General features: G+C 29.4%; 2 protein-coding genes across 2 annotated transcripts; both read right to left on the reverse strand.

The window, feature by feature from the left end:
- Nucleotides 1–296: 296 nt before the first annotated feature.
- LOC113512515 (acyl-CoA Delta-9 desaturase-like) lies at nt 297–4,664 on the reverse strand. The gene is made up of 5 exons (XM_052900171.1): nt 4,516–4,664; nt 3,283–3,500; nt 2,788–2,918; nt 2,277–2,482; nt 297–1,509 (listed from the first exon to the last, which is right to left on the reverse strand). Exons 2-5 carry the CDS (start codon nt 3,494–3,496, stop codon nt 1,056–1,058), a joined length of 1,005 nt encoding a protein of 334 aa, XP_052756131.1. The 5' UTR covers nt 3,497–3,500; nt 4,516–4,664; the 3' UTR covers nt 297–1,055.
- An 11,087-nt stretch (nt 4,665–15,751) lies between these two features.
- Nucleotides 15,752–23,961, reverse strand: LOC113512514 (pyrokinin-1 receptor-like). Its single transcript, XM_052900162.1, has 4 exons — nt 22,958–23,961; nt 20,603–20,700; nt 18,659–18,763; nt 15,752–15,957 (listed from the first exon to the last, which is right to left on the reverse strand). The coding sequence occupies exons 1-4, from the start codon at nt 23,706–23,708 to the stop codon at nt 15,883–15,885; spliced, it is 1,029 nt and encodes a 342-aa protein (XP_052756122.1). The 5' UTR covers nt 23,709–23,961; the 3' UTR covers nt 15,752–15,882.
- Between the last annotated feature and the right edge of the window lie 1,947 nt (nt 23,962–25,908).

Raw genomic sequence — 25,908 nt, forward strand, 5'->3', positions numbered from 1 at the left:
AGTTTTAATTAATATTCTACCAGGGTTTGTACAGTTTAATTTATTGAAAGGTATATTAAAAATATCCTTCGGTATTGTATCGCAAAATTTAATGGAGCAGCATGAGTGTAGGCTAATTTTCAAAACCAGTCAACTGATTTTAACGAAATTTTGGTATTGTTTGAACTTGAAAGACAGGGTAGTTTTTATTCTAAAAAAAACAACAGAGTACAGACGCTACAGGAAGCAAAACTAGGTCTAATGGGTTATCTATATTTGTTTATAATTTTACTTGGACAAGGAAAATAAAAACATAATAATTCATGAATATTTATTCTACTAAATGATACTTACAGTATTTTGTACGGGTATTGTTTTAATAAACTGAATATTTACTGTGTATCAATCTAATAATTAACAGTTTTTATAGCAAAAGCCCTTATTTTAAATCAATATCTTGTATTATTTAACCGAAAATAAATAAAATATTAAACTATTATCACAAATGTTAAGTAGAAAAATAAATTTCTGTATTACCATCAACACACTTCACATAGGAAAATATCGTCCACACCTTATTACAGATTAAATTTTTATATAATTATGAAGGCAGTACATTGATAAGTATAATCAAGCGTCTAATCAAGTGACATTGAACAGAATATATGTCAAATTAAAAGTATATACTTAGTGCTGAAATAAATAAGAAATATATATACAGTAAGCCAGTTAATCGTTATAATTTTTTTAAGATATATAATTATATTCTTCTATACACATATGTAGACAAAAGCCTTAATTTTATTTATTAGTGTCGTTCTATTATTATATATTATATAGGGCTTTTGTTAACCTCGTTGTATCCGTTATGTAAAGCCTTACGTCGTCATTGTAGAATAGGATTGTCATTTATGTGCTGTGAAGTTTCAAAGTTTAAGAGGCATTTAATGATTCAAATTACTTGAACATTTTTACACTAAAGTCGCTGAGCTGGACTAACACAGATTCAAACTTTTGAAAGAATCACAAGACCTGTTGCAATATTTCCTGATAGAGATAGAGAAAAACTGTTTGTATTATGTTTCAACGGAATTATTAATCTCGTGTTCTTCATGGTTATTATCGCCTGTTCTCATCTTCCGTTTCTCTATGACCTCCTTCGATACTGATTTCATGTCATAAGCCCATCCAATTTTAGCCATCAAGTTTATAAATCTCGTGGTCAAGTTAAGGGGTGCACCTAATTCAGCTGTTCTGTAGTCCCATGGGAACGTGTGGTGGTAGTTATGGTAGCCTTCTCCGAGTACCATCAAGGCTAAGATCTTATCGTCACCAGGGTTTATATTCTTGTCGTATGGTCTGTAACCCCACTTGTGGGCTGCAGAATTTATTAGCCACGTAACATTCATACCAACAATGAATCGGAAAACTGCACATACAAAGAAAGCATTCCATGCCGTCTCTCCCCACAATGTGGGTATGTATGTAGGAAGTATAAAGCAGGTCACCAACATAAGAGGCATGTAGTATCTGAAAAAAAAATATAATATAGAAGAAAATCTTACTTTATTGTTCCTATTTTTGTTCGTACTTTATTGTGTGCATATTGTGCAATATGATTGCCAATAATTAACTGATTTCGATCGTAGTTTTTCAAGCAATTAATCAATGAAAGTTTACGTCTGCACTAATATGATATTTATTTTAGTAGCACATCATATGTAAATATTATATACATATACATATATATTTATATATATGTATATTTTTTTTAATTTATATATGAATTTGTTATGTTTGTATGAGTAAAATATAAATTATTTTTTCATTTATTCGATTATCTCTGCACATCATAAAGATTGATTGGTAGAGAATTCCTATAGCATTAAATCCGCTATTAATATCAGATTATATTGGTCTAAATAAAAAACAAAAGTTATTAGTTTAAATAGATGAGTTTCATATGATAGAAGAACTCTGTATTCTTTTTTCCTACTTGATAAATACAATTTTAGTAGATATGTATGATGTAAACAATATCATAAAACAACAGTGCTTGCATTGTTGTTTCGGTTTAAATCTATATGTTATACTGTGTGTGAAATGATGCCGTGAAATTATAGTATATGGAATTATAACACCATAATTCATAGGACTGGCAACAGACGACACTATCGCGTTTGATACAGTATATATTGTAGTATCCACAAAGTTGTTTACTTCTAATAATGCTTATAGGGACCAATTATAATTTTTCATCAACTTCATGGACTTCTATATTGTATAAAAATACTTACTTTTCCTGGTATCGAAGCACAGGATCAGCATATAAGTCGCTGAGGTCGATTTGCTGTCCTTTAGTTTTCACTTCTGGATGCTTCCGGAGCAGTAGCCAGCCGATATGAGAGAAGAAAAAGCCTCGAGTTGCGTTGTAAGGATCAGCATCGGTGTCTGAGTACTTGTGGTGGGCTCGGTGGTCGCGTGCCCATCTAAGCACGGGGTGCTGTAAAAAGGCCATGACATATTTTGTTATTTTTAAAATAAATTCCATTCTTTTAAAGTGTTTACTGAACACTAAAAATAAACAACTATATTGGCCCGTCTGGGTATTGTCGCCAGAATCCTTCTCCTATAAGGAAAGGTCCACTTCTAGCAGTGGTATATTCATGGGCGGTTAATAAGTTACGTTTGATATGAAGTAAAAAGTACAACAGAAGTTAATATTTAATACACAATATTTTTATAGTTCTATAAAAAAAATGTGTATTAAATTTTAAATACAAATTAAAATCAAAATCTTTGTCTAACCTGAAATGCCATACTGTTGAAGATTGCAAGGATGACACGTAAAGGAAAACGAGCTTTGTATGCTCTATGAGACCAGAGTCTGTGCACGCCCGCTGTAATGCCTAATCCGGCAATTATAAGCACAACGAAAGCTATAAGGGAAAAATTACACAATTATTATCTGTCGCAATTATTAAAATAAAGTAAAAATAAAGTTATAAATCATATATATTATATATCATAATATATATATTATTTAACAGGTTTTTGGTCATATGCGTGGAATTTAGAATTAGGTAACAAGTTCTAGATGGCATTTTAACATAAAACGTTTAAAAGATTTAAATTTAGATTTTTAGGATATAATTTTTTCAAAATATCTTTTATGTATAGACATTGTCAAGTTGCAATATTTTGTATGTATACAATTTTTTATATGTATAGATACCATGCATTTAAAAAAACATATTTAGAATTCTAATAATGTTATTATTTTAGTAATAAATTATATATTACCAAAGATACAGGTTAATAGTTTTACTTGTCCAAGGAAAAGATAGCAGCCGTAGAGGCCGGCGATATGTGCTATGAGAAATATGAATACATTAGGCCACACTATATCCCATTCTCTATCTTCAGCTGATCGTGGAATTACTTTTTCGAAATCTTTTTCTGATTGTTCGTTCTCGAACAACACATAAGATCCTTTCCTTTCTTCTCGTGGAGCCATTATTCTGTAACAGTAACGTTCAGTTTTTCTAAAATGTTCTTAACATTTAAAGATCGAGGACAATTTTATTCGCTTAAAAGTTATCAAGCTTTCTTATTCTAGCATAAGAATTTTATTACAAGTTTAAATTTCAAACATGAAGAAAAATAAAAAAAAACTTTTTTTATAATTTAAATTAATATTCTTTCTTATGTCTGTTACATGTTAATTGTCTTGCTTATTTCCTTATTGTATAATACAAATAAAGTATACTTATTCATTGATATTGGCATAGTCTGGCATTCTCTTTTTATGGTTTGTTAGGAACAAATCATAGATTAAGGATAGGAATTGTTACGAAACGGATAGATCTGAGGGAAAGTAAGCATTTAACTAGCAGAAAAAGACCGCCGTCATACTATCATTAATCTGTGAATAGAACAGATACATTTTAATAAAAGCATAAATAATAGTACCTACTGTCGATTCAGATTTATTCAAAAATAATATAAGGATAAGCGAACAAAATAAAACTGTGAGACGTAAGAAAGAAAAAAATTCAAATTGTAAATAAATAAAACACTAAAAAGGTGCATGTTGTAAATAAATGGCTTTTGGCTTATAACTTCATGGCGACTAGTATGAAATTATCAAAAATCCGTATAACTCTTATTTATATATTATACATAAAATTTGTAATAATGTTTCTCGGCTTTATATAAATATAAGCAATATTCCTTTGCATGAAAAGAAATAGGGAGAAATTATTCCATCTTTCATTATAAATGAAATGTATATTTTTAGGTATTTAACCTAACGGACATACTAATTTGAAAAACAAATCTTCAATCTGATTGAATTAATAAAATATTTCTTTTTTTTTCTGTTTTAGGAGAAGTAGAATAATAAGAAATATTTTTCAAAATCTCTATGGGTGTGGATGATATAGAGTAATAATATATTATAATTTTCATAGCAAATATTTTAAAATAATTTAAAATATAAAATAATAATTTAAAACAAAATACCATTTTACTTACATAACTTATAAACGGAAAATTCCTTTTAAGTTATAATTAGATGCAAATCTGATTTAATTTCAGCTAGCACCTTAATATTTAGAGGAGCTCTAGGTATTCATCGGCACAAATGCACGATTTCATTACCCAGAAAAGACTGGAGACAGAAAATTTCTCAAGCTCTTTATATATCATTAGTTTGTTTACAATAGCACGAAAAATAACTATTATCAATCAATCAAATAATCGTTCAATAATTTATTTGTTTAAATATAGGCATAATATTATATACACATAGATATAAATATTTTATACTCTGTAAATGCTGTGTTTTGCTATTATTGTGCGTACAAATATTATTACATAATTTTAATCTATTTTATATTTTAAGCTTACTGAATAAAAAATCTCTTTCCAATGTAAAAAAATAAAACGTGTTTTTTTTTTACAACACAGGGGGCAAACGAGCATGCGGCTCACCTGATGGTAAGTGACCGCCACCCATGATCACCTACAACACCAACGGCGTAGCAGGTATGCTGCCAGCCTTTTAAAAAGGAATATGCTCTTTTCTTGAGGGTTATGATGTCGTATCGGTTCAGAAATACTGCTGGCGGAAGTTGATTCCAAAGAGTGGGTGGGCGTGGAAGAAAGTGTCTTCAAAAACGCACAGGGAAGACTGCCATTTGTCCAGATGATTAGGATGAAATTTTAGTTTATGGCGGGTTGTGTCCCTATTTACAATTTTAAAATTATGAATCTTAAGATGGTGTCTAAATCATGTTATTATTGTCATAAAAATTCTGTGCAATATGGGTAATTATTTTAAGTTATTCGGTAATAATTTGTTGTAAATTTTTAGATTATTTGTAAATTATTTTTCTTTTGAGTCAAACGTTGTGAATGATATTATCAAGCAAGCATGGGAACAAAGCCACTCCTTACTCATAAATGTTTGTCAAAATTAATAATTTCAGAGAACAAAAGATGCGTCCTAAATGCGAACGCATCTTTCATTCTCTTAAAATATAATTTTTTTTTATTCGACATATATGCATTTTTCTGTACTCTAAAAATATTCAGTATTTTAAATGAATTCCCCTAAAATATAATTCCAAATTTTAACACGGGGCAGAAAACTATGGTAAGCAGTAAGCAAAGATTCTCTATTACATATTTTAGATAACTGATATAAGGCGTAGAAATACTTGTTGAGTTTTTTAATTATTTGTTTATATTTCTATGTTAAATTCTTATTTAATTGTTTAATTTTAATGTTCTTTTGTTAAGGAAATATTAAGTTTTCCTGGTAAAAATGAATAAAGAATGTTTATATAATATTGATTTTATGACGTGATTAAATTGTCGGAGTGGGTCAAAAGATTATACATATTTAAACAACTGCCTAGAAACGTGACTTTCTGAGCGTAGTTATTGTTTTTATATAATAATGTGCAATTAAATAGTTTGTACGTGACCAGGATTTGTTGACTGACCAGAACAAAAAAGACAGTGTTATTTTTACATCGATCTATCTATTTTTTCTTTGATCAATTTCCTTTGTTTGCATAAAAATAAGTCCAAATTATTAAATTATTTCGGTCGAGTCAATTTAGAACGTTAACTTTTCCACATTGGCTTCTGTATTCTTGGACTTCAGCTACAAACTTAAGAGTGTTTATATAGAAGAATCGAAGTGTCGTCCCGGTATAGGATAGGCCGCCCCTTCTTTTCCCGTGGGTGTCGTAAGAGGCGACTAAGGGAACTTAATGGTCGAGGAATGGGGAATGATATGTAAATATCATCAAAGTCTAACTGCGAAATCCAAGCTTATCTTATTAAACATAGCAACTAGTAGCAAAACCCCCTAATATGGGGAGACCTATGTTCAACAGTGGACGAATAGCGGCTAATATCATGATAATGATGATAATATAGAAGTATGTATTATTTGCTAATTTACAAATTAAAAATGTATAACAAAAAATATATTTTCTTTATTTATAAATGTTTTTGTAGCATATTAAAATGTGAATTATGCAATTAGATTCGTAGGTTTTTTTGATGGTACAGATGTATTTACAAAACGCAAAAACAAGATAAAAAAGTTTCAAAGATTCAAAGATTGTTATTAATCATCAATTAACAAAAAACGTCAATACCTTTGAAGGCCGGTGCCGCACAGGCAATACGTCCTTTGATGTTATTAGTGTCTATGGACTGTACAGATCACTCACTATCAGGGACATTTTCGTTAGTCACACTGCCATGTAGGAAAAAGTGCTGAAATATCGCAGTGCATTTATTTTGTGAACTCTATGGTGCTGTACATGTCTATTGGCGAAAAATTACTTTCTGTTAGATGAATTGCAGCTTGTTGTACAAAAATATTGCTGAATGTTTAGTAGTGAGGTAGATAAAAGCAATTATCCAATGATAATTGTTAACACTACGACACCATTATAGATAAATAATTCTAATGTCCATAATACGTGTCGCGTAAAAAAATAATTAATTGATAATTAATTTATTAATTATCCGCTTAATTTATTGTTGTCATAAACTCTGCACCAAGAAGTGTTTATTTAAAATGTAATTACGTTCAAACCCTAATCTATAAGTTGTTTTTAAAAGCATGTTTATCAATATCTAACCAACTACAGAGCAAAGATTCGATCTTTTGTTTGTAATAGATAAACTCAAAAGTTACTCAACTGATTTTAAAAATTCTTTCACTAATAGAAAGCTACATTATCAGCAATCTGATCGACTATTTTCTTTGGGGATATTTTAGAGAAGCTGTGTATGAAAAGTAAAATAGAGCTTCGACAAAAATTACATAGCAGATATAGTTCGAAGTAATATAAGAAGTAAGAATAATAGAAAATAAATAAATAAATAAATAAATAATTCTAAATACTGTGTATCATGTATGTACTTCATCTTTCAAACTGAAACAAGATGTATCCATGCAGACGATTTATATACAGCGTTTCTCTGGTAACTTGAAAACTTTTTGTTGTCAATTAACAATAAGTAAGTTCTAAATTAGACTATATAACGATAAGATGATAAATAGATAATAATAAGACGATAGATAGGTTTTTTATTGATGGGTGAAAATGGAATGGTAACCCCGCCTGCGCTAACGGGATACGCTGGCGGAGTACCAGTGAAGGGTGATAGATAAAAATGAAAACAAGCCAGTTAGCCTGATTAATCATTCATCAGGAATTAACCATGATAGTTTCCAGGGGGAACCGCGTGGAGATCGACTTGGTTGGGTATATTGCTAGCAATGGGACTCTCAGTCTACATTTCTAACAATCACTCTCCCCCCCCCCCCCCGATAAATAGGTTGTAATGACGATAGTTAATCATTACAACCTATTTATCGTCCACATATGAACATATGTCTTTCTTAAACTTTACTACAAAATATGATCTTGAACTACATGTACCATAAACCTCTTGGATCACTTTTGAGGTTGTCGCTCACTCTTGCAGGGAGTCGATCCAGACTACGTATATATCTGTATATGGTCGCCACTCGAGAATCTTTCCTTTTTATTCTAAAGGTCGGGAAGTGGACATTTCGCTGATTAAATAAAAAAGGTAAATTTCTTGTCTAACATAGTGTCTGTGTTTTAGTCTGTTTTTGTTGTTGAGTTTTAGCAAGACTAACGATCAGAAATTATTTACATATATATGTATATATATTTTGTATGTGGTGTCATATCAACGGCGGTTAATATTAGTTATATTTGTCTAGAGCGTCGAAATGGTTTAAGCTCTTAAAGCTAACAAAGTAATGGCTATATAAATATCATTATAATGTACGTGCATTCCATCAAGGTAACGCACATAAAACTAACATTTGTGATCATGTTTTGTTTCATAAGATCAAAATATAAACATACTATCAACATAATATGCAAAACAATACATATACAACAACATGCATAGCATTTTCTTGACTATGTTTATCTCTCGTTTGTTTCAAACTCTGATACTTTCGAAGAAGTTTCATTATTTTTCTCTGTAATATTCAGTTTACATGTGTATATTTAGGAGAGACCACATATTTCTACTACATTAAAAAAAGGACAAGCGTTCTTTAACCCCTAAATTCTAGAAGCAATTAAGTTTGAACATTCCATTATTTTATTTAATGGGTGCTGTTGCAATATATAGTACGTGAGAATCAGTACGGGCACGTTTTTCCCCTAGCTGGCACAATTCCAATTTCAATTCAGAAATCTATTTGACTATTAAGCGCTACATATCCCATATCAATGACTAAAAGTATTTACGAAGTATACTTTTTGTTCTAATTAATTAATACATACTATTATGAACATAATGTTATAAGGCTGATCCGAGTAGATTTGTTCACTATGGAAATTGATATAATCCCTTGGATGGAGAATGATGCAATATTTATAATAAATTGGTAATAAGAGTTAAGAATAATATTTAATAGGGTTGAAAATATGTTTATTTATCCATAATATAATAATGAATCGTTGAATGGGTTGCAAAAGCGCAAATCTCGTTCTCGAGATTAGCGAAATTAACGAAAAAAATTACCGATTTCGCTAATTTTTTTTTTAGAATATTTCTTGAAGTACGAGGATGGATTTTACGGAGAAAAAAAAATTAAAAAATTGCCTGAAAATGTCTAAAAACAATGTTTATCTATACTCCCATACAAACGATTCGTAAATATACTTAAAAGTAAATTTGAATTTTAATACCATACCATAAAGTTTAAGTGTCAGTGGAGAGGTTCCGGGAAAGAAAAACAATTGAGTGATGTGGCACGGCGTGTTTTACAATTTTTATTTTTTGACATAATGTAATTGTTGACTTATTAACTTTCTTTTTTCTTATTTTATCTTACTAGCTGACCCGCCGTCCCGAATAGCAGAATAAGTAAAAACTAAAACAATAAAGAATCGACTGTTAGGCGGTACGAAGCTCGCGGGGTCAATTCGTTTTTTATAATATTGTTTATAAAGTTTCTTAAAGGTCAGTACCGCGCGCGTGACATCCCTGGTATTACACGCGGCCATAGACTACGATAACCATGTTCACCATCAGATGGACCGTATGCTTGTTTGGCACCATAGTAGTATAAAAAAATTTGTTATCTTTAGTACTAAAAACGAGAAATATATATTTAAAATATAATTACAAAAATTATACTAACATTTTTATACATGTGGTGAATGAGTGCTTATGACTTTTATTAATAAATAATTAATACTAATAAATAATTAATAATAATATCGGTTCGAGATAATATTAATTATCTAAATGATCGGGAACTATGAAACGTAAAAGTACAGTCGATTATTAATATGCATATGCTAGGGTTTGTTCGGTATAAATTTGGTAAGTATATCAAATTTGTGCTTCGGTATCTTGCTTTAAAATTTATTAAAGCTTTTTTTATGTATGTCTTTGAGAACTGATTGAAGAATATGTTTATATAGATAATATAATGTGTAGATTTGCGGCGTTTGGAGTTGAAACTCTGGGTCCGTGGGGCCCCGAGGCCATGAAGCTTTTCAAAGAGATTTCACGCCGGCTGGTGGAAACCTCTGGTGACCAGGAGGCTGGCCTATACTTTGGTCAACGCATTTCCATTGCTATTCAGCGTGGAAATACAGCAAGTATCCTAGGCACCCTACCAGCTGGCAGTGATCTCACAGAATTTTTTTATCTTTAAATAATTTTTAAAATTTTTACTTACTTTTTCATGTGTAGATAATGTTAATATATATGTAACTATAAACTCCATTTTCAATTTCAACTTTTAGTTAGGGTTTGTTTTTTAGAGACAAAGCTAATGTTATATGTATGCTATGTAGTATGTATATATATACTGTGCGCTGTTGAACGCACACTATAATGATATAGAAAGGAGGAGTTTTGCCAACAGTTGCCATGCTGTGTATACAGGTTGGTAATCGCAATCAATCGCAATTAGGCTTTGGTGATGTTTTAAGAGGGACGCTGCTGTCCTTCTCTCGATTATTAAGTACCCTTTGTTTACTCTATGCCGGGACCAAACGGTATTATGTATTATTGTAAATGACGTACATTTTATATTAATCATAACATATTTTGTATATTATTATTTTATAGTAATTATAATTTTATGTATTCGTTTTTCATAATTTAGTTTATTAGTCTTTTTTATGTTTGTTATATAGATTATCTGGAATTCTTCTTTTACGGACTGTTTGAAATAAATCATAGATTGAGGTTAGTGCCTGCTAAGAAACGGATGGATCTCAGAAAAAGCAAGCATTCAACTCGCAGAAAGAGAATGCCACCAAAATATCCTTAATATAGAAGGTCATAGTAGAAATAAACTTTTTAGCAGCAACCATATATTTTGTAAATACAGATACAAGTTAAGAAAACAATTCGAAGAAAAACTAAATACAATAAGGAAAATAATATCCACATAAACATGTGGCCAGACTTAAATCTACTTATTGATTACAAAAAAGTTTCAATATTTAATCTATGAATAGACTATTTCAGTAAGTAACGATACAGCATAAAGACAGTACCTTAAAAATTGCAGTACCTGAGGTCGATACAAAGTTATTCACAGCGAAGAGAATACATGAGCAAGCGAAAAACAGAAAATTGTGAGACGTAAGAAAGAAGAATAATTCAAATTACAAAAAAAAGGTACGTTTAAAAAAGTGCAATTCGTGGATAATTGGGTTTTAGCTTGTAACCCCATGGCGATTGACCTTATATACCAAATATAAAATTATGAACAAAGATTAACATTGAAAATCTGTGTTATTTATATTCTATTACGTGAAAAAGAATGGGAGGGGGGATATTATTTCTAATTGTATTATAGGTGAAATGTATATTTAATGTAATTTGAGAAACAAGTCGTTCATCTGATTGAATAAATAAAATACTTCTTATTTTTTTTTTATTAGATGTAGAATAAAAAAGAATTTTCCGAAGTTTCTATGGGAATACGTGATATAAATATATTATTATAATTTTCTTACTAAATGTTTTTATAATAAAATATTACTTTCGCGTTGTTTACACATATTTTAAATACATTATTAGGACTTAGAACTGAAGTGAGCGGCGTCTGTGTCTGGCAACCCTGACTACGACATAATGCAATTCACGTCGAAATGTCGGAAATAAAGAAACAGGTATGTAGGTACTATTTATCTGCAAATTTTTCATCGCGTTAAATCCCTATTGTGTATTAAAAATATAAGTTGGTGGTTAAAAATCAAATACCGTTTTACTTACATAATTTACGAACAGAAAATTCCTTTTAAGTTATAATTAGATGCAAATATTTTTATTTCAGCTGGCATCTTGATGTTCAGAGGAGCTCTAGGTATTCTTCGGTAAAATTGCGCGACTTTAAAACTTAAAGAAGGAAGACTGGTAGTAGAAAATTTTACAAGCTTTTTATATATTATTGACTTGTTTACAATTGCTTGAAAAATACCTTATATATATAGTTACCACTATACCAATATGATATAGTTAAAATGTTGGGATGGGGCAAAAAGTTATATTTAACCAGCCATCAAGAAATGTGACTTTCATTTATAGTGACCGCTTATTTGTCATTCTAAGTGGCATAAAAAATCAGAATTAGACATCCTTAATAATTATAATATCGTGGGAATTTCACGGGAAGATATATTATTCTAGAGTTACCACTTTCTATTAAATGGATCGCAGTTAGTTGTACAAAAATATTGCTGAATGGTTAGGAGCTGCATAGATAAAAGCAATCGACCAATCATAAATGTTGATTTTACAACACAGACATAGATAAGTAATTCTAATTTCCGTGATATGTATTGCGTAAAAGGTTAATTAATTAAACAATTAATATATTAATTATCTGCTTAAGTTATTGTTATTAAAACCTTTGCACCGAGAAATGTTTATTTAAAATGTAAATACGTTCAAACCTTAATCTACGTTTTGTTAAGCACGTATATCCTATTAATATAAGAAATGCGAAAGTTTATTACGATGGATTGATTGTTATTATTATTTGTTACTCTTTCAAGTATAAACTACTGAACGATTTGAATGAAATTTGATACATGTGTAGGTTATGTTCTAACTTAATATATAGGGTACTTTATGTACAAATTCACTCGGACAGAACCGCAGGATATAGCTAATAGGTGTATAAAGCTATTTTTATCTAAACGTGCTATGGAAAAGTCAAATGATTAAACAAACTGAATTACACTTAACAAGTTTCGAGTAGCGATCCTCTACCGTGAGTTTCTGTAGACGCTTGTTTTTGTTCTTTCACTACAACTAAACTGTGGAATTAATTTCCAGCAGTAGTACTTTCGAACAAATAGGACATTGAAACCTTCAAGAAAAGAGTCCTTTCTAAAAGGCTAGCAATACACCTATGTGTGCATATGGGTGGAGAAAATAATATACCACTAGGTGAGCTGCAAACTCTGTTACTCTCTATGTTATTCATCATCTTCCTACCATTATCCCAATGTTATTATAATATATATATCAAATAATTGAAACAAGCTCAAAATATACTTACCTTAGTGACATTTCTAGAATACCAACTTAATTCTAAGAATAATTAATGATGATAGCTTTTTTTGTTGCGTCGCCTTTCTGAGCACTATAGTGTTATCTTTATACTTTATAATTTCACCATCTTATCTCACTTTTCAAACAGAAACGGTCTCTGTTAATACAAACATATTATTTTTATTCAAAAGAGTAAATTTTTTTATGAGTAGTTTTTTCTCTTAAACTCCTTAATCAGTTCTTTCGAGCGATTTAATCCTGGCTTTTATTTGTTATTTTGAAGCTCTCAAGTTTGAGATAGCTAAGCTTTAGGCTTCAAGGTATATTACAATAAGGTCTTGGTCTTATTTGGGTATCCTTTGAGTATGAATGATATGAATTCTGTAATTTCATCGCATTTTCCATCCTTTACGTTGAAATACAGATTTTCGGGTATCTTTGCTTAGTTAGCAGTTGAAACACAAGTAATAAAGAGGTACTGAAACAGATGATTACTGTACGAATTTTCCTTCTGGTAAAAGACTAAGTCCGGTTACTATTATTTATTGAAAAATGCTCACACTTCGCCGAGCACATTATCCGACGTGATAGAGGGGAGTTTGCCTATTGAAAATAAGATTTTCTTATTTTCCCATTTTATGTACTAGATTTAGTTCAGAGATATGACGTATAACTGAAAATAAGAAGTATTTTATTATATCGCTAGGTTCTTTCAGCTAAAATATTAATTTTTTTGACATATTTCATAATTTTGTGATATCTCTCTTTTACGAATTTCTAAGTATGTTTATTGTTTTGCGACGTCATAGATTAAGGATGATATCATATACGTGATACTTTATATAAATCATGTGTAATATTATAAGAACCGTCTGTCATAGTAATCACTACACACGTAGAATACTTACTATCCTTAATCTATGAATACACGAGTCTATTGTTAGTGGCAGAGTAGATAACTCTTATGCTCCTCATGACAAGTAGCGACTGAATATATCTATATATATGAACGCGTGAGTTTCTGTCGATAGTAGTTACTATTGATTTACGAAGCATAACCGTAATCTTAAAATATTAGAGGATAATAGGCTTATTTGGAATATCTACCTTAAAAGGTTTACAGTAAAATAATAGATATAATGCTTCTTATATAGTTCTGATGAAAACATCTTTAGTTTCCATTTATTAATTAAAAAAATTGAAATACTCTGTAAACAAAACTTTATTATAAACGTGTTACAATAAAGAAGTCATTATTATACATGGTTTTAAAAATTATACCATGAAGAATGAAATATCAAAAAGATGAAATAGTAGATCAAGTTAAAATGGCAACAATCGGCAAGAAAAGAGACTAAACATATTATAGCAATTTACTTGTTTTTCAGATTACTGATTGCCCAAGCTTACTTCTTACAAGCCGTTGTGTACTGTGAAATTTAGTGTAAATCCAAATTATCTTAAATCAGCTTTTAGCAAAATATCAATCTATCTTTTTAACTCATATCAATATTTTAAACATTTATACGAGTATACACCTGGATAACGGGAATTTAATTAAAATACTAAGTGCTCATTTCACCCTGAAGAAGATTTCCGAATAAATTCGAAACACTTGTCGGAAAGGACAAACTTAAATTCTTTAAATACCTCTCGCCGAATTATATTCATCATTTGAAAAAAAAAAGATTGTTAAGAAGGTTTGGAGCGATTGAAAACATTTCTAGTTACAAAATGTTACATCGTTTAAATTGCTTATATATATCTGAGTTACTCCATTCTCCTCTCCCTAAGATGGAATCCAATATATAGCTCGCATTAGCTATAGCATAAGACATATGTATATATAATTGCTTAGCTACTATATAGCCTGCATTTATTTCGCGCAATATAAAGCAATATCTTCCTCAATTTTAATACGATTTTTATGATGCACTTTATTTCTATATTAATTTTATCAAAGTAAACATCGTTCTTTCTCTTAAAATGAAATCTTATACATAATTTATTATTATCTATAATAAACAATAGAGGAAGTTTATATTGCGTAATAAATATTTAGAAATAAAAATCACTCGATTATACATGAAAGTTGACCTAATGACACTGATGTAGATAAAATAATTTAACATCCATAATACGTGTCGTGTAAGCTTAGTTAATTGTTCAATTAATTTATTAGTTATCATTCATTGTTTGTGTCATGATTTCTTGACGTAAGTTCATTATATCGACTATATGCATAATATTATTAATTTTTGTCAATTTTGATAATTCTCTATGCAATCAATAGATATACTGAACTGTTTCATCAATGTCATTACCATATCAGTCTACTATTTTCAACTGTTCACTGCTGACTCCCCCATAACGGGCGACGTGCTAGTAATTGCCACGTTTGGCAAGTAGGTTAGCAACCGCAGCCAGGTGATGTTTTTGTTGTTGAAAAGGGACATTGCTGCCCATTCCACGACAACTAGCCTAAGTGCTCGCTTTTTTTAAAATTAGTTAATTATTAGTTTCTAGTCATACTTGTAAAAAAAAATAATGTTAACTTAATTTTAAAATGAAGTTATTTTTTTTTTATTTTTAAGTAATAATTGTATGAGATAATTAAAAAAAATAAAAATATTATTGTTTAAATATAATTTAATAAGCATGCATTGTACATTGTTCTTGATTGTGGCGGAAATAGTCTAACCTGACATATACGTTACATGATCTTTAAAAAAACTCATATTGTTTTAATTTAAATACTTATTTGAGTAGAAAACCCCTACCAAATAAACTTCTTTAAACTCCAGAATTCATCCATCGCATTGAAGTCATTCGTGGTCTGTTAGTTTTAGATTGACCTTTGAAAAAATCCTGAAAGCGAAATAAAAAATATAGTCAAGAATATTCTTCTTTATGAACTTTCTGAAAAGAAAATGTGTCTGCTAACAAAGAAATTCATAGTGTTTTAAATATTAATACCATTAGATATTTTATAGTGCCATCTAATCTCAAACTAAGCAGAGTTTGGAATACAAATACTAGATAATTCATAAACTACTTATATAAGAATATTTTTTTAAATACATACATACTCGTATTATACATAGAAAATGCTCAGACCAGTACAAGCAAATACACACATGAATAAAAATGTTTGTATTGATCGAGGTCGAACTTGCAATCACTGAAAGGCCGATTGGTGTGTTAACAGTATCCGTAATTTCTGCTTACTGAAGTATGGCAACATTGCAATTATCTGTCAATGTTTCTGACTGATTATTCAAAAAGGGCTCTGCTTACAAACTAAAATATTAATTATAGAATATATTATATATAAATCTACTACTAAAGAGTACACCACATTTTGCTTCGAAATTTTTCAAATACATTTTTGCCCTCAAATCCTAAAAAAATCAGCGAGTGTTTAATAAAAATACTTTACTTGATTAAGGTTTTAGTAGCATCTTAAAACGTTATGTAATCATATTTTAATATTTACGTATTATATATAATAATAATATTTAAGCAGAGAACTAAATTATCAGTCACAATCATAGAAAATTATTATATTGTTTTAAAACTTGACAAATAATTGCGACGTTGTCACACTTCGGTTAAAAAAATATTTTTTATATACTTAAACCACTGGTCCACCAAGGTCGTCTAAAATACATATTTCAAAACAATTCTAAAGTACATCTATCAAAACCAACATAATTGACGGTATTGTTAATTAATCTTTTTCTTGAATAACTATTTACGTATTAGAACCGCCAAGATATTTCATGAAATATTTACTAAACAAGAAGTAACTGACAACTTGAACGAATAAAGGGATCTAACTCATGCCAGAAAACTCATCCTAATTTAATTAAATTTAACAATCTGATCTTGAAACTTAGTTCTATCTACTCATTATTCTTAATGGTATCTTGCTCTGTTTGAAACACCACTTCACTGTAATTTATATGCCTACACTTTACACATTCTTAATTTTACGCAAGCTTATATAATAGGTTAGGTACTGTACATAACAATACAAGAGGAAAATGGGTAACAGTTTGAGGTTAGAATTTTATTTTTCTTACAAGGTACCAACAAAATATTAGCGCTGCGGTACTCCGTGGCTTAATGCTGAGTTGGTTACCCTTTTATGTTGCGGCACATAAAACCACCTACGCATTCATGTGACGTTTGTAAGTTCAAAATTATGTGCTTGTAAAGATGAATAAACTATTTATCAATCTATTTATCTTAGACGTCAAATAGAATAAATATATGTATAATACATTAGTACAAAAGAATTAGTAGTATCAGTATTAGTATAAACAATTGACTGCATCATTGATATAAAAAAGAATACTAAGATGCACAATCGAAGACTAAAATCGGGGTAGATAATACATAGAATATATTTAATTAAAATTATGCATTAAATTATGATATTTTCTTACATAATTTTGTAAAAGAATATTATGAGTCATATGGAAATATAATTGATATTAAATTAAAAAATAATTTCTTTTTAAAATTTTATTGTAATTCATATCAGTTTTTGGTTCATTTCTTTTTTATATTAATGATTTTTTTATTTGTATAAAATATGCATACGAGGGAATTATTAAAAGCGCTCATAACGCTAAAAACTTGACACTCTTATAGATTCCGTGACAAGCCGCAATGAAAATATAGACATTAAATTAAGGTGACCAACTATACTCATTTACTGAGTTTTGTACTCTTTTTTCGTAAACCGTACTCTTTTCCAATCCTGTTATCTGAAAGTACTTATTTATATAATTTTATACTCATTTGTATTTAGAAAACATTTTTTTAGATTATTTTAATTCAATTTTATTAATTAAATATTTAAAATTATTTTGACAGTGATTTGATTTTCATTAGAATTTCAGTAGAACACATCCCACATGAAAATTTAAAGGTATTAATAGAAATTCTATGTCGGTGACTTTGGTTCTTTGCGGATATCTTCATTTCGGATTCTGTCACGCAAAGAAACTTCAAGCATAGCCCTTTTCATAGCTCGCTATGTGATTAGAAGCTTTTGCATACGGACAACTGTATAGGACTATGTTTCAGTTCCAAAGATTATCACTGGCTTACTAGTTAACGACTAGTGTCGTTTTGTAGTCGTCGACTAGTGTTGATTAGTGTAGTCTTTAACTAGTGCGTGTTGCTAGTGATTACCTATAAAACTCGTAGTATTAATATTATTATTTTAGCCGTTAAGTGTTCACTACTGAACATAATTTTTCCCCATAAGGGAATTTTTGCCAGTATTTGCCACGCTTGACAGGCGGGTTGGCAACCGCAGTTAGTCTTACGATATTATAATATGATAAATTATTATATTGGTTTATATAAATAAAATTATTCTTCTTTCATTTTTGTGAGGCTTAAAACGTAGGTCTTAAATTTCACAAAAATAAAAGAATGTATAACATTTATTTATTATAAAAATGCAAAGATAGATCTCTAAATATTTTACGATTATGTACCTATTACAAAACGCTTTATTTTTATGTGCATCCCGTTCTAAAGTTGTACTTACTTTGAATGCTTGTCTGAATTTCCGTGACATCAAACTGTATAGTATTGGATTTATGACCGTTGAGACGTAGCCATTGTAACACAAATAATTCACTATTCTCCAGATCTGCAAATATTGTAGACAATGTTATCAGACGATATAACAAATTTTCGTTAAATTAACAAATTTTGATATATATATATATATATATATATATATATATATATATATATATATATATATATATATATATATATATATATATATATATATATATATATATATATATAATGGTATATTAACATTTCTCTACTAGTTATTTATTTATTTGTAACACGTACAATCTTGATTAGTACAGTTTTATTTATCACCTAAATTCTGGATACATCATACAAAAAGTATCCGTCACAACTACAAATACAAATACAATTCTACCACGAAAACAAATTCCGGATTCTAGAATTATTTGCGCACGAAGAAATAAATTCACATCGAAATCGGGCTCATAAACGGAGAGTGACGCTTTACTCTTCATAAATTCTAGCATAAAATATCCGAACAATCGAAATTGCAGTAGCATTTTTTTTGTTATTTCAATTTCAAGTTCTTATATCGTTCGGCTCAGAGATTTTGGGAAAAGGAATAGTAAGTAGGCAGATGACATCTGTACATACGAACTGCATAAAAAACAAAGTATTCTATAATAGTCATTACTCACTACTATAGCCTGTTACAATAAATAGAACTTAACGTAAAGTTAATCACGTTTTGATATTATAAAAAAAAAACACTTGTACTTTTATACTAAAAGGTTTTATAATAAATATCTTTCTTTTTTTGTAATATTCTTATATACCTTTATAAATTACAATTATAAGAATTTTCGTTTATCAAACTTCGGAAATAAGATAGAAAATGATATTATTTACATATATTATTTATACGGAGTATAATCATACAGTTTTATCGATAGACAGGAGACAAACTAAAAGAGTTACGTTTTCAATTATCTCAATGTAGAAAGCAGATCTACAAATTCTAAAATAATATTAAAATTACACATCAAAACAGCAATACAATATATATATATATATATATATATATATATATATATATATATATATATATATACAATATAAATATACTTGTATACTACTCATACGCCCAAATAACTGCATCAGCTCCAGAGCCTGTGAACTTACTTAAATGAGACTCTAGTGGTCAATAATTTACGAGTATATGTAGAGAGCTCAAGAGAAAGTAAAGAAAAATATGCAAAGTTTGTATTAAATGTGTCAGGCAAAGCGATGAATATTCGGAATCTCGATTTATTTGTCACTACGAGTTCATTACAAATGTCCACATAATATAATTGAAATGTATGTTTTATTATATCTTATATATTATATCTTATATGAATCAATATAATATTATAATAAATATAATAATTATAATAAAATTTTATGTCAAAACCAATGTAATATCTGATTAATTTCTGCTACGCTTGGTAAGCGGATTAGCATCCGTAGTTAGGTTTTAGGGATGTTTTAGGAGGGACGCTGCTGCCCATCCCTCGTCCTCCCTCAGTTGTCACTTACGACACCCACGGGCAAGGAAGGGGTGCCCTATTCTATGGCGGGACCACACGGCTATAGGTAATATTCTAACTTAATGCACAAGATATTTTAATTACCGAATCACACAGGCAGAGCTGCGAAAACAGCTTAGTTTATCATAAAGAGGGGTTGAAATCAGTTTAAAAGAGAAACCAAAATAGTCTTATTTTATGAAGTGGTATTTTCTATTACTTACACAATATACATGTATACTACATCTACATGTATCTACATATATATAATAGTATATGCAGATATATATGAAGGTATTATTCTGTTTAAAGTTATTATTATATCATAATAACTTTTTCAGTCTAAAGGTTAAAATAAAAAAAAATATGCAACTTACATCATAGTAATCTTCATAACTAAACTTGGGATATACCATCATAAACCTCAGTAAACAATATGGCGACCAACAGAAGAAAAAAGACGCGGCTACGGCAGCTGAAAAGGAAAAAACAATTTCATTGGACAAGCTACTGTTTATATAAATTATCATCGGTATTAACATTAATATCATAAAAAGAAATATCATCCCACTACTGGGCACGAGACGCTTAAATAAAGTGGAGCTATTCGTCTGCTATTACCAGGCTGGCCTAAGAGCTTGATGTAGTGTTTTATTTCGAGAGTTTCCTTCTTTTTCACTGAACGTTTTTTATTTAATTTAATTTTATAGTATTTTACCTTATTTGGGTATTTTTATATTTTCATCTTGTTTATCCCAGAATTAATTTTTCAAATTAACTTTAAATAATTATTTGCCTATCTACGAAAAGAGAAGAATTAATTAATGTCACTGATTGGATATATAATATCTTCATTAACTTACTTATCATAAACAAAAAAACTGAACAAAGGAAATTGCATACAGTTTGATTTATAAAATATAATAGTTAATCCAGCAAACGTTATTTCGCTCCCTACTTTTATCTACAGAGTCTATATTTTCTTATCGTAATAAAAACTACCCTATCTCTCTAGTTGAAATAAACATTAACAGAATTTCATTAAAATCGACTGAGCGCCTACGAAGATTAGCGTGAGTGAACATCGTGATACAAGATCTTTATATATTAAGATACCTATATACAATAAGCTTTTAAGGACTGATAGTGAAATCTATAAACAGAGATATATGCTGCATATGTCAACGTACATATGAAAAAAATAAAATAGTACATAATAATATATAATAATAGATATCAAATTTGAATTACTTATCTTCTTATTATAAAACAATTTTTATCTGCAATCTGTGTCTACCTAAATTTTATGTAGGAATCAAAATTAGGTCGTAAATAGGCTCTATTGCATATAGTTTAAAATTACTATAACTAGATATTATTTGTTCATGGGCGAAATTTAACAAAATATCTCTATGTTTGTTTGTACAGACATCATTCAAAAATTACTACACCAAATTGGAAGCGGTTTTCATAGTTGTATTTCTAAAGGTCTAACTTAAAATCTAGTATCATTATGTTTTATCTCGGTACACAATCAAGAAGTAGTCTATGTTTATCTTACGTTTGAAATCCATTCACACAAAGTAGCGGGTAAAAATTTAGTCTAGATAGACTAAATTTATGTAGATACATAATAAAAAAAAAATATTGCCTAACATATCACTGCAAATTAGAATCAAAGTTCTGCTCAGCCTTCTTATAAAGAAATACATAAGTAAGTACCGAGAAAGGAGTTCTGAAACTTCCATGGAAATGGAAATAAGTGCTTCACGCGACTAAAGCTGCGGAAAATCGTTTGTGTCGTGTAATGTTTCGTTTTATAATAAAATCTATGTCAATCAAAAACACTATTTGTCATAGAGATAGGAATAGAATGCCGGAATCACAAAAATTATTCGAATTTCGTTCCTTTTTCATTATTTTCCAACATTTAAGTACATTGAAAATAGATCTGAATGAAAGGTCTACAACTATGCCCAAATTTGTGTCGATAGTTTTTGCATATATTGATAATAGCTATGCTTTTCGATCAGACAGTATTTTTTATTATTAAATCAATTCGTTTTACCACTAAAAAACAAAAAGAATAAATGAATAGTAGTTAGAGACGAGGTTATTTTAAGGATATGAAGGCGTAGATGTTTCCTATTAAAATTGTTTTTAAATCAATGAAAATGGTTGGCAGATACATGACTGTTTTGACGCTATCATTAGCAAATAATTAGATTATATAATATTTACAACTATAAAGATAAATTGTTTTTATTAAGTCTGCGTCAGGCTGCAAACATTTCTATACTATCTATATATCTATTATTTCTATAGTACTGCTATCTAATATCGTAACTATAGAAAGTTTCCAATTAATTAAAATGTTACTTAGTAGGTACTAGATACCTAATACCTGTAATAAAATTATAATTAGATTGTATTTGTTTGCGTATCTTTCAAAAACTATTGAATAGATTTTGATGTAATTTTGTTTAATAAAGTTTAAAATATAAAATATATTTACTATAGTAAAATATTTCAATGCCAAAAAATAAAAGAGCAAACAATTTTGCAAAAATAACTTGTCGATATTAATTTAATTACTATTGATATCATACTATCTGTAATAATCATTAATTAGTTTGATGGTACCTGATATTACTTAATTTATATATACGTATGCTAAAATTTGTTAAAATGATAATTATTCAATAAATGAGAAAAAGAATTATTATACCCACCTAACATTTTTACAGCTTTATCCCTATTCAAATTGCCATTTACTGGACTATTTTTCAGTCTTAAATGAGCTGATTTTAGTTTGATTGCTATCAACACGTACAGCACAAAAAGAAAAGTCATTGGCATCACAAAGAATACAAATAAATCCATAGCCATTAAATATCTTAATAGGCCCGGTAGTGTTACATAACAAAAAATAAACTTTTTCTTTTGCACAAGGTCTATATAAAATATGTCCGGAATGCAAAAAGCGAAAGATACAACCCAGATGATTGCGACGATTTTGTACACGCGTGACTTCACTGACAAAGTTTGACGAAGGAAAGGTTTCGATATCACTAAGTAACGCTCCAAGGAAAAAGCTGAAATTGTGAGTACGCTGCAGTTGTTCAGCCAGTCATAAAGAATAAAGTGGAGACGACATCCTTCTTCGCCCAGCGGGTAGACTTCTGGTATCCATATCAAGTAAATTTCCATGGGAACGAAGAATGCCATAAGCAGATCTGTAATGGCCAGGTTGAACAGGTAACAATTAGTAATGGTTCTCATGGTGCGATCTCGTGCGATGACTGCACATGTGCATACGTTTCCAACGATGCTCAGAACCATGCACACTCCGAGGAACACGCTTAAGACCACCTTTACAGAGAGATTGTTGTCTAAACCATTTTCTTCGGACAACACCATACCCACCGGTCCAAAAAATGAATACGATTTATTTGTGAACGCATCATCAGTTTCCCAAGACATTTCGGAGGCCCGAGAAAATGAAAAATATTTCAGTCTAATTAAACAACACTTTGTCTATATAGATACTATTTTTACACTGTAATATTACTAAAAGTAGATAGAATTATTTAATGAAACATAAGTACTGATAAGTCCTACTTTCATTACTGACACCTATCTGTGTTTATTCGCTACAATTGTATTTCTATTTCTCTAAGTAGTTGTTCTGCTGGCTACCACAGCCGAGTAACTGTTCCATGGAAAATTTCATATAGCACTTCAAATTAGCTTACAGGATGATGCCTTCTTACCCATGGCTATATTTTTTTTTCTAGTTTAATAAAATATATTTTATGTATTGTAGTATTAAAGTCTTCTGAAGTTTAAAATAAGTTTGTTATGCTCAACTTGGTACATTGTGAGTTATAAGTTAGTAACACATGGATACAAAATCTAAAAAAAAAAACTAATATTCCTATATATGTTGTTGCTTTAATATCAATTTTAATATTATCATGTAATAGGTTTTAGATGAAATAGTAAGATTGAAATACATTTATTGGTTATAAACGGCTTTTGAAATCAATATTTATGAATAATATAATAACATTTACCTATATAGAAAACGAATAAAAATCTAGGTGTATTATTATATCTTATCAATAAAATTAGATTCTTTATTATTAATAATCCTGGCTGCAAATAATTAAACTAACGTAATATGAAGACTAATTATAAATAAAGCTATATATGAGTGTAAGTTGACACATTCATTTGTTCATAATAAATATATACGATAAACTTCAGCTATCATAATTTAGACATTATATTAATACAATGTATTTGATTATTTATACCTTATAACAGCAATAAACCGTTCGAGATGTGGGTATTTATCTTGATCTGTTTGCGATATTGAGATATATTTATTAATTTTTTTCTTTCTTTCTCATTTATCTTGATATTATAGGCTGAACATAGTGAACCTTGGGTCAGTGACTTAAGAACTATAATGCAGCTTAAAGTAATCGAACTGGCTAAAGTGATCTTTTATTTTTGTATATCACTTCTATATACTATTAGGCACTTAATTGTAAGCATTTTCAGTAAATTGAGAATAATTCATCTATATTTTTATATATGTATGTTATTCAATATCTTCAGTAATTTAGAACCGATTTTTACAGTTCTTTTTACAATAGATAAGGTTTACTTGTCATGATAAAACCCTTTTTTTCTATATTATTATTATATTAACCGTTAACTATCCTCTGCTCAACATAGGCCTTCCTCATAAGGGAAGTTGCCAGTAGTTGCCACGCTTGGCGTGCTGGAATTACTGGCTTAGAATGTTGCTACCCATCCCTCGACCATTAAGTTCCTTCAGTTGCCTCTTACGACACCCACGGGATAGAAAAGGGTAGCCTATTCTATGCTGGAACTACACAGCGAATATTTTTCTATATACCTACATATAATCTCTTCATTACTACATATATGCGTTTTATTCCTTTATTTATCAAAATACTAGTCAAACTAATTGTTTTTTTTTTTGTCTTTTTTAAATAGTATAAAAAGAAACCGTTGTCGACGTTTATTGTAGTTTTTATAAATCACGCAATAGATTTTGATAATCATTTTACTGTTATTTAGATATTTTTTACGCAAGGTTTGAGTGTCAATAATTAACTACATCCTAATTAAATCTCATTTTCTTTATTAGTAAATTGCACTCACACATAGTCGAGGCAGGTCACTACTTATATTCGTTTATTAAATTGCTATAATTTGTTATTTTAATAGAATTAATCGACCTGTAATAATATTATTATTATGACGACCATAAAATACAGACATATATACATATCTATTACGCCTGTCTCCCATTAGGGTAGGCAGAAACAATGGAACGCCAAATGCTTTGAGTCAAATAAATCTCTTTCGCTTTTTTCACTTCCATCAATATTTTTATTCGCGCTCGCCGGTTACGGGCACTTTTAACAACTATATAATAAAAATATGTATAATATAATCATAAAACATATGTACATCATATAGTCTGCTGATGTCCAATAGTTGTACAAATAAAAAATCTATTATATTTCACTGTTTATTGTATTTTTATGATGGGACTTTATTACATCTCAATCACAATCAACTTCATTATAAATACGCCTGAGGATTAGAAAGGTTGAGGTTTCGAAACCAGTCACGTGTATAA

The sequence above is a fragment of the Galleria mellonella genome, unplaced genomic scaffold, assembly GCF_026898425.1.
Source record: "Galleria mellonella isolate WM207_F2 unplaced genomic scaffold, CSIRO_AGI_GalMel_v1 utg64, whole genome shotgun sequence".
In the NCBI taxonomy this organism is placed as follows: Eukaryota; Metazoa; Arthropoda; class Insecta; order Lepidoptera; family Pyralidae; genus Galleria; species Galleria mellonella.

What these genes read in the sequence shown, in the direction of transcription:
- LOC113512515 (XM_052900171.1), bottom strand. Translation starts at nt 3,496, where the DNA reads ATGGCTCCACGAGAAGAAAGGAAAGGATCTTATGTGTTGTTCGAGAAC. An exon ending in TCAACAGTATGGCATTTCAG is followed by an intron (nt 2,483 to 2,787) that starts GTTAGACAAAGA and finishes GCCTTTTTACAG; the next exon opens with CACCCCGTGCTTAGATGGGC. An exon ending in GTGCTTCGATACCAGGAAAA is followed by an intron (nt 1,510 to 2,276) that starts GTAAGTATTTTT and finishes TTTTTTTTTCAG; the next exon opens with ATACTACATGCCTCTTATGT.
- LOC113512514 (XM_052900162.1), bottom strand. Translation starts at nt 23,708, where the DNA reads ATGTCTTGGGAAACTGATGATGCGTTCACAAATAAATCGTATTCATTT. An exon ending in TAAAGCTGTAAAAATGTTAG is followed by an intron (nt 20,701 to 22,957) that starts GTGGGTATAATA and finishes TTTCCTTTTCAG; the next exon opens with CTGCCGTAGCCGCGTCTTTT. An exon ending in GTTATGAAGATTACTATGAT is followed by an intron (nt 18,764 to 20,602) that starts GTAAGTTGCATA and finishes CAATATTTGCAG; the next exon opens with ATCTGGAGAATAGTGAATTA.